The sequence below is a fragment of the Uloborus diversus genome, chromosome 6 (genome assembly GCF_026930045.1).
Source record: "Uloborus diversus isolate 005 chromosome 6, Udiv.v.3.1, whole genome shotgun sequence".
Classification (NCBI taxonomy): Eukaryota; Metazoa; Arthropoda; class Arachnida; order Araneae; family Uloboridae; genus Uloborus; species Uloborus diversus.
The window spans coordinates 66,587,658-66,598,088 of NC_072736.1; the positions used below are offsets into that span (position 1 = coordinate 66,587,658).

At 32.7% G+C, this 10,431-nt stretch overlaps 1 protein-coding gene across 1 annotated transcript in view; it reads left to right on the forward strand.

The window, feature by feature from the left end:
- The window catches only part of LOC129223896 (myophilin-like), a 57,210-nt gene that overhangs the window by 45,322 nt on the left and 1,457 nt on the right, over window positions 1-10,431 (forward strand). Inside the window, exons 3-4 of the mRNA XM_054858271.1 lie at window positions 6,362-6,464; window positions 9,833-9,940. Of these exons, the coding sequence (XP_054714246.1) occupies window positions 6,362-6,464; window positions 9,833-9,940 (211 nt within the window). The remainder of the gene's footprint in view (window positions 1-6,361; window positions 6,465-9,832; window positions 9,941-10,431) is intronic.

Consider the following 10,431-nt stretch of genomic DNA (forward strand, 5'->3'; position numbering starts at 1 on the left):
GGGAAGAAATTTTCAATTCAATCCCCAGGTAAGCGTGATACTAGTATAGTGTTAATCGTATGTATGGGTGGGGGGGGGGGGAGGTATACTTTGTCTTGTTTTAAAGAACATTTACCACATTTAAATAAGTTTACTATTCATTTTGTTTTATTTTATTTTTTAAATTTTGAAAACTAAAAAAATAATAAAATAAAAAAAAGATTAAAAGTGGTGGTGTCGGAGGAGGGGGGGGGGGGCTTACCAATCTATAAGTTCCTGCCAGTTAATTTCAAACATAATCAGATTTACTTACAACTCATTTGATCATCACCAGTAAAAGAATCCCATATTTAACAAAATGGAATCTGAAAAAATTATTTCTTAAGCCAAATTTTATTCAAAAATTCATAAAAAATGTGATCCCATTGAGATCCCAACTTTAAATTTTGTACAAATGAAGATAAAATAAAAATTTTTTTTGGAAATTAAAAAAAAAATCATATGTTTTCTAAAAAATTTAAATTTAAAATTAAATTTTAAATTTAAATTTAAATCTAAAAAAATGAAATTTTTTACAAAATTATTCATATTGCATATCATATTAAACAGCAACTAATGTACTTTAAAATGGTTTTTACCAAATCTTTCTATCTATATTTGGTGCTGAGTTATCGTCCATTTTATGTTCAAGCATTTATGAAAAAAGAGGGGTTTTCCAGAAATCAAAGTCTCATAAATAAAAAAATAAAAGAGATAAAAATCTAAAAATTTGAACTTTTGATTACCTTGAGATGTAAAATCGATGAGCCAAATTTCAAAGAAATCTAAAAATGTGAGTGAAAAAATTTCTCAAATTTTGGATCACTTGACATGGAATTACCCAATCGTTAATTTTTAACTCAAAACAGTTAGGGGAAAAGCCCCTTTACTTTTGAGAGTGAGGGGGCAGTTGCCCCCTAGTCTCCTCCTTTGAGTTGCATATGACTGATGTAAAATAATTGATGAAATATCCTTACTAATAGCAAAAGCTGGAAAAGGCTTAATACAGCAGAATATATATACACAGCAGATACATATAACAGCAGAACAAATACAGCAGAACAAATTACTGTTACAAAGGGAGTAGCCATTAAGTGCAGCCAAAATTTTCCCCTTTTATAAATTTATCTATCCCCCCTTTATCTATAGATTTATTTCCTTGTGCCAAAGTGAAGGAAGTATTGTAATCACAAAAAATTTTTCACTCAAATTTCAGCTTGACTTTCCATTTCACTCAGATGAATGTCGAAGCTACATCTGTACGTATGCACAGTGGCATACATAGCACCCCCACTGCCAAAAGAGGGGGGGGGGGTGCGTAAAAGGTATGAGGGTGCATGCTCTAAAAAAGTGACTATGTTAAAATTATTAAATTTTTTTTTGGGGGGGGGGGAGCGAAACCAAAGTCGCTGCTGTGTACGCATATATATGGTCCTGGCATTACTCAAAAATTGTAGGTGCATCGTAGGATGCTTAAATTTCGCATGCTTAGTCTGTTGGGGATCTTATTCTGCACTTATTTTTGGATGCAATGCAATGTTCCAAAAGTACGCTTTTAGGGACGCCCTGAACCTAAATTTTTGGGAGGAGGGAAATTCTCCCTTTACCGAATAAAACTCAGAATTTTACCGAAGGATAAAATACAAGCATGCACAGTGCACACAATACCTGAAAACCAATATCAACTAAGTAACAACAGAAATCTGATTTTTTGAAATTACAATACAGCCGAATCTAGTTGAAATTACAATACAGCCGAATCTTGTTAAAACAAACTCAATGGGACCTTTAAAATCAATTCGTCTTTACCGTAGCGCATCTTTTTAGAAAAATATTTAACAACAAACAGGGAACTGCGATCGCACTTCCCAAATTTTCACGTTTTAAGAGTGTTCAAATTTAGGAGGTTTGCCTGTATTTCAATTACGCTTCTAAATTTGTCCAATCTTCAGACAAAATTTTTCGAACAAGGAATTTTTTGGAAAGTCACAGTGACCTCCTATCCTGGTGCCCCTGGCCTTTTTTACACACATCTTTTTGCTGTTGCAAAACAGTGGTTAATGTCAATGAAGGCTGAAGTAAGTCATACAAATTGATACTTGAGAAATATCTCCAAGTTTTACCGCCAATTTGGCGATGTATCGTCAAGTTGAAGTTGTCAATCACTATAACACTAGCAGTACCAGCACAGAGATGCCTGTGCTAAGAATTAAAAAAAAGTCCGTTGAATAAAGAATCCTCCCCCCCCCCCCTTCTGATGTGAAATGATCATTTTTCTTCAATTAAAATGCTTGCACACCTTTCCAAAAACCTATTTAAGTCTTTTGAATTAACAACTATTCACCAAAACACATCGACATAAAAAGATTAAACAGTAGCTTTAAAACTCAAAATAATTCTTTAACTGTATAGTTCATTGCTTAATGCGCCATGCAACCGTATTACTGTGCTTTAGCGAGTGAAGCAGAATTTTTTTTGTGCGATTTAAAGTGTTTCGCCATCAAATAAACAATACTATAATAAAAATGTTATAAAGAACAACCCCAATTGAATAATACAACAAATCAAATTATTTACTTAGATAAGTAACTATCTTCAACTATAAGAACAAAAACAAACGTTGAAGAAATAAGGAAAACAAAACTCAATAGAAAAATCCTACAAAATCAAACTATGTACTTGAATATCGAAGAAAAAAAACTGCATTCAAAAATCAGTTCGCTGACCACAATAGTGTAGCACCTGAGCCGCACAGCATGGTTCCCGCCAGCTATTGATCAGTGCCCTCTCGATGAGTTAACTTACCTCTCCATCTATTAGGAATGTAAAGACCTAAACAATTAAACATTTAATTTACAAATATTTTGGTCAATCTGATTTTAAAAAAACGCCTATAGCCTTCCTCAATAAATGGACTGTTCAACAAAAAATTTTTTTTTTGAATTCGAACCAGTAGTTCCCGAGATTAGCGGGTTCAAAGAAACAAACTCTGCAGCTTTACATTATAATATAGATATGAGGCAGTGAAACGCAAAGGGATGATAGCGGCAAAATTAAAAATTTGTAGGTAACCAGTCCAAATGGTAGGTGAACCTCTCCTCTATCTTGCAGCAAGAGATAGTACTAGTAGTCCTGGTATGTGCTGTTATATAGCATGATTTAGAAAAACTTTTACCTACATACTCCACATGATATGCCAAGAATATAATATGAAGATCTCAATCCCGAAAACTAAAACAATGGCATTTAGGGGTAAAGAGCCAATTAGAAGTAAAATTGTTATTGATAATAGAATTATTGAGCAGGTGAACATTTCAACTACCTAGGATGTGGCATCACCTTTGACCACGAAATGATGTCCAAAACAAACTACATAGGTTTCAACACATATGTGGAACCCTTACAAGAACCCTAAAGGGAAAAACGAGAAAGGAAACACAACTGAAGTTGTATAAGGTTATGGCGGTGCCAAACCTTACTATACGGCTCTGAAACATGGACTTTGAACAGTCAAGAAACTAGTAGAATTCAAGCAGCAGAGATGAAGTATTTGCGATCACTGAAAAACTGCACTATCCTAGACAAAATAAGGAGTGAATCTATTCGAAGGGAATTACAGATATTCAGCCTCAATGAAAAAATTACAGAATATCGTAACGATTGGAAAAACCATGTTCGATGTATGACACGAGGGAGACTTCCAAGAGCAGCCTTTTATTACAGACCAAGGGGCAAACGAGGCCGTGGTAGGCCCAGGAAGCGGTGGGGCGACCAAGAAGCCGGAACAGGCTTTATGCCTAATCCTTGAAAAAGAAGTAGTAAGTAAGTAGTAGAAAAACTTTCAATGAAAGCTTACCTAGGACCTTATCTTTAAATGCATTTTATGCAAAACTTGAAAGTATTCACTTAACATACCTTTGCTTCCCACCGCCTTATATAGGTGTAGAAAAAGTTTAAAAGCTTTTACGCAGCATTACTTCAGAGGCATGTACACGTTTGCTCCTTTAATTAAAATGTTTACATGTTAGAACTTCAATTACGTTGTTTGAGGCCAAATAATGTATGATGGTGTTAAGGTATTTAAGTAGTTGGTGTGTTTTGCCGTTTTTGTAGTTTTGCAGTTAGACTAGCAAAAAGATTTAGCTGGATAGGAACCTTTTGTTGATGTCAACAAGGCATCAACATTTGTGAGCAGAAACACTCATTGTTGAATCTTTTATTATGAGCAGGGAAATTCAAACTCGACTATTTTTTGAAAGCATTACTATATTGTATTTTATTGTAAAGACAATAAAAAGATCTGTCGAGCATTATAAATACAGTAGCCCCTCGTTTTACGCAGGTTTATTTTACGCCAATTTGATTATAGGTGGTTTAAGATTTGACACCTTTATTTTATTTTATGCGGATGAGTTTTGATTTTACATGGATGCGCCATAGCAAACAGATTAAACTTTCAACTCTTTCAAAATGCAAATTCTTGAGATTGCAGACATCATGTAATAAACTGTATTTTGGAGTGCTAATAAGCAAGCTTGGGTGACCAGAGACATTTTTTGTGATTGATTCCAGAGCTCTTTTCAGAAGTAAAGTTATTAAACTCATAGAATGCTGAGCTCACTGGAAGAAGAGCTTTTAGAAGTGACAAAAGAGAATGAAACCAATGAAAATACATCAATGACACACAACCAAAAGCTTTCACACAGAACATTTTGAGCCATTCCTTGACAATGACAAATGATCTTTCTGATTTGTTAGTGAAGGAAGATCCTGTCATGGAAATGATGGGAGTGATCATGGAAGCATTAATGCCCCACAAAGAACTACATAGAAAAATAATTATTGGCTACCAAAAGAATATCATAACCAGCTCTCATTTTATAAACACTAAGTAAATTCATGTTTTCTGTATACACATTGTGCATATGGATCAGAATAAATAAATACACATCAAACTTACTGCAAATATTTATCTATCACTACAATGAATTTTTTCTTCATCTATGTAATCTAACCCCTGTTTTAACACTAATATTGAGTCTTAATTTACGCGGTTTTGATTTACACGGAATTTCCATAGAACATAATTTCCGTGTAAAATGACGATCTATTGCATTGTTATTTATTATTTAACTAAATTCCGGATCTCCTGCCTTTGTGTTTGTATAGAAGTTTGGTAAGATCTCATTTAGAGAATGCTATTCAGTTTTGGTCTCCTTATCTCAAGAAAGATCTTTCTTCATAGGAAAGGCTTCAAAGAAGGGTTACTAGACTAGTAAGGGGACCAATACCAGACTTCAAAGGCTTAATATTATCGCCTCAGAGCAACAGTAAGACATCTAATCCCAGAAATAATAAGATGTCCTACTGTTGCTCTGAGGCGACAATATGTATGGCCTGGAATAGAGCCGCTACATAGATAGGCTGACGCATCAGCTTGAGTGTAGCCATTTTGAATCGGATTTTTCATTGTTGCGCTGCTAGCGTTACCAGAGCAAAGTTTCGGGTCTTGCCAAATTTGCTGATAATAATACTTTATTTCAAAAACAATTCACAGGCCGCTAATAATCGCTTGCAGTGAACAATCAACAAACGAGATTACTCGCCAGAAAAGACAACCACTCAAATACGCGCTATGATCCAAGAAGGCTGATCTTAAGCTGATGCGCTGGCTTGTATATATAGGGGCCTTAGCCTGGAGCAAAGGAGAGTTAGAGGGGTCACGATTCAGTTGTTTAAATTTATCAAAATAAAAGATGTTAATGGGTTACATTTTTGCATAAGAAGCAGAAAGAGGGGTCATTGTCAAGGCCCACCCTAGATGGGCCCAGAGCCAATTGCTGGTTGTCACATTTATATTTATAAATGTCTATGAAGACATTACTCCCACTTAATTAGAGAACTAGGGGTGCGACATCGGTGTTCAAAATTAAAGAACTGATGGTATCCATACATTGACCCAAAAACACTGATGTTTTGAAACATCGAACTTTTCAATGTATGTATATTCTTGCATAATATGCTTAAGTATATAGTTAAATGCTAGAACATAATTCACAGCCTGCGTTAATTTACTCGTGGCAGCCTCAACAGTGATATTTTCTGTATAAGCTGTTTTTTTCAGGCTGTAAATTCTTGCATTCTCTGTCTGCTAATATTATTTGAATTACATATTTCCCAAGCATTAACTGTGGCTTTTTAAAGTTTTACATCTTTCTTCATATGTATTTCAATCTTATTTATGAAAAAAGGTTTTAAATAATCTGAATGCTAGCTTGCCTTATATTATACAGTGATAGTTTCCAATTTTCAAGATATAAACTAACAATTAAAATATTTACAGGTTAATCAATGTTTTACAACCAGGATCCATTCCCGAAAAAAAGATCAACAACACAACTATGGCTTTCAAATGCATGGAGAATATCAATTTGTTTCTTGAACAGGTAAGAAGAGAAGATCTAAAATAACTTTTTAAACTGTAATCAGCCTACTTTTCATATCATACCTTCCAATCACCAACATCAATTTCCTATAAAGTAACCGCCATTTATAAAATCACTAGATTATAAAATCATCTGCATTCAAAAATCAAATATGGAAGAACAGAAGCATTACAGTGTCAAAACATGTTAAAATCATCCTTTAATAAAATCATAATCTCCATTTTGTAAAATCAAACTTTTGGAGATTACATGTCAAAAGTTGAAAAAGACAACTGAAATATGTTAGAAATTGCAGCATACATAATAAATTCTAAAGTTATGTCACACCAAAAAGTGGAGGAATTAATCTCAAACGATGCGAAAATTGCAGTGAACTTTTTTCTCTCTTCAATAGATGTTAGAAAAATGCTTGATGGTCATACTCACTTTTGAATAAAGAGGACTTAATTTTGAAATTTATAAAAACATTTCAAACAATGTTGAATCTTTACCTTTAAATTCTGTTAATCACAAAACAATACACCTATAGTTCAAGACACTCGTCTAAATAAAAAAAATGTACTTCCTGTTTTGATTGAATGTCAACTGTATTTTGAAACACTTAAATTTTTATAAAGTAATTTATTTTATTTATATACTAGTGGTACCTGCACGGCTTTGCCGGTAATAGAAAAATTAAAAGGTCTTCTGGTTGGCCTGTATATTTAAATTATGTATGGTGAATTTTCTCGCCAATTGGCTTGTACCCATGTTACAGTTCCACGTTATGATAATTTCGTATCTCGCCAATTGGCTTGTGCCCACGTTATGATAATTTCGTAATTTACTCATCCATCTTATGGACGTTTTTTTTTGACGATAATTTTGTTCTAAAAATTGGAATATAAAAAGAACCACATCGAATTTTCATAAAATCGCTTCGAGGTGCACACCCCCATGCTACAAACTAACTTTGTGCCAAATTTCATGAAAATCGGCTGAATGGTCTAGGCGCTATGCGCGTCAGAGATCCAGACATCCTACAGACCCGGTAGCAGAAACTGCGAGACGCGAGACGTGCGTCGCAGATTTTTCAGCAGCCTGCAGATAATTTTACCAAAAAACAAAAAGAAAGAAAAAATTAATAAATAAAAGAAAAAAAAAGAAATACACCTTGGAAAAAAGATCGTTCGGAGTTCGTTTTTTCATCGGAAAAGCGATGGATGCTTCAGCATTTCATCTAGAAACATAGTCGCCATATTTGGTCATTCATAAGATCGAAGTAGATAAGATGCTTAAGTGCCTACATTTTCCAAAACAAAGGACAATTGGATGTTTCATTTAACTGCAAACTAAAAAAATGACTTAAAATGTGCAGCATTTGTTTTTGCTTTGGATTTTTTAAAATAGTTTTCTTGAGAAATGAAAAATTTTATATTTAAAATTTCACCTTATCCTCATTGTTTTGGACTCAAAAGCGCTAAAAACTTTTCAACTTAAGTGTGGTCTCATGAGGGTTTTTATTTTTAAATTATTTTTAGCAACAAATTCAGTAATTAAGATCTTAGTTTTTGGCGTAGTCGCCATATTTGGTCATTCCCAAGCTACGTTTTCATAAACGGAATTAGATGTTTATTGCAATTCATGCTGTTGAAAATTGCAAAATGTGCCATTTTGTTTGGATAATTCTTAATTATTGTTTTGAAAAGTGCAAAACTTTATCTTTACAATATTATCCTATATTCATTGTTTTAGAGGCATATGTGCTAAAATCTGACTATTTCAATATATTTAATTTCTACTTGAATCTCTCTCTATTACTACTTTACAAATTAAAAAATCTATTTATAATCATTGAATTTTTCGCGTAGACGCCATGTTTGGTCATTCGCACTTGCCCAAGTTCCCAAAAAAAGAATTGGATCAAGTTTTGATCTTTTACTTCAATACGAACTATTGAAGGTAACAAGAAAAAATTTACAAGAAATCATGTTTTTTTTTTAACTTGAATTTTCCACATTTAAATAAATATGAATTGAATAATTGTTTTTCATAGTGTGCAGAGTTCTATTTATTTTTATGGAAGTAGTGAATCCCCCCCCCCCCCCCAACCCTTTTTATACTTTAAAACTCGGCGATGGTGGGGGCCACCAAGTTTTTCGTGTCTAGTGGCCACTGGCCAGTTGGAACATATCTGAATCTTGACCTTTCAAGGGACTTGTGTATTTTATGAAAACAGAACTAATAATAATGCTGCAGATTATTTTCAAATGCCCAAAATAGTGTCGCAGACTGGCTAGAAAGTTTCTGCTACTGGGCCTACAGACATCCTCCGGACATTCATACAGAGAGACTTTCAGCTTTATTATTAGTAAAGATTAATTTCATTTATTTATTTTTTCTTGACTATTTAAATTTTGAAACATAATTGGTTGTTTTAGTGTAATTTCTTCAAAATGAAGTCGAACATTTTATTCATTTTGATATTGAGTTAAATTATGCATAAATCCCTAATTAAATAGTAAATATTAGTGAGACATACTATATTAAAATGTTATCAGATTATAATGTAATGCCTCCGAAAACTATCTCTAATGTAAGTTAATACTTTGCACATGCAAAAGCAAATGAAGCAATCAAACAATCAAATTGAATTTGAGTACCTTATTTGTTGATATAAATCTAATAAATTAATTTTAATACCTCAAATATTTTTAAATGTTAGGAACATTTAATATTGTTAAATATGTAAATATACAGATTAAAGTTTTCTGAAAAAAGTTTTATTAAAGTGCCAAAAAGAAATCTGTAATGGAAATTGAACAAAACTGGTATTTACAATTAATATTGTTATTTTAAACTATTTTTATTAATGTCATTTGGTGAAACGGACACATATTAAGACTTAAGCTGTACTGTTTCCTTCTATATATGTATAAGACTAAAAGAAATGTGTACAAATATGAATTTTAGTTAATTATAAAATTTTGAAACCCATGAAATGATGCAACGTCTTAAAAAATAGTATTCAAAGAAAAGGACTTTTAATAATTTTTAAATTTTATTTAAACATTCAATTGTCATGGAATTGAAATATGTTTTCCAGTTCCAGGATGTTTATTCAAACTGAATAACAGATCCAATTGAGGTGATCAAATCATTATGGTGTACATAATTATTTCATTTCCGATTTTTCTCTATTTTTCTCCTGTACTTGCGAAAAATTACTGCTTCCTGCATTTAAAAAAGTTGAATAAAAAGAAAATAAATTTTGAAAATGGCATTTTTCAATTTGACTTCATTTTAATTTTTAAAATACATGAAGGAGTTACTTTACTTGTAAAATTTATCTAATTATAAAATCTTCTAAAAGTAAAATTTATTAACAGGTAAAAAAATTGGGTGTGCCAGCCGAAGAAACTTTTCAAACAGTGGATTTGTGGGAACAACAGAACCTCACATCTGTCCTAATTTGTCTACAATCCCTCGCAAGAAAGGTTTGTTTTAATTTTTAAAATGTTATGGCTGGTAAAATTCAGAAAATTTTCCAAAATTTTAAACAAATGAACCTTGTTTATTTATATGTTATTGTTGTAAGTTGAAACATACCCATGAGTTAACTTTCTTACTACAAATCCTCATGCTTTTGAACTTTTCACTTCTCTAGCCCTCTCAGAAGAATGTTAATGGTTAATATAATGTTCTTTTCCCCTACGAATAAAAAGGTTATAACCGTCAAAAACTGAAAAAAGGGGCAGGAAATAGTAGTCATATTTGAATTCAGCGGGTCATTTTGCATAAGAACCAGCAAAAATGGTGTCAGAAGATTTTTGAGAGATTTTTTCCCCTGCAGTGTCTTAAGTTCGTTTTAGATAGATTATGGCCCCACTAGATGGCGCTAATGCTCAATGGACCTTGACAATTTCTGACTTTTGTATTAAACCAATGCAACTGTCATCCGCTCGCATCCACCCGTTAATGTTTCAAA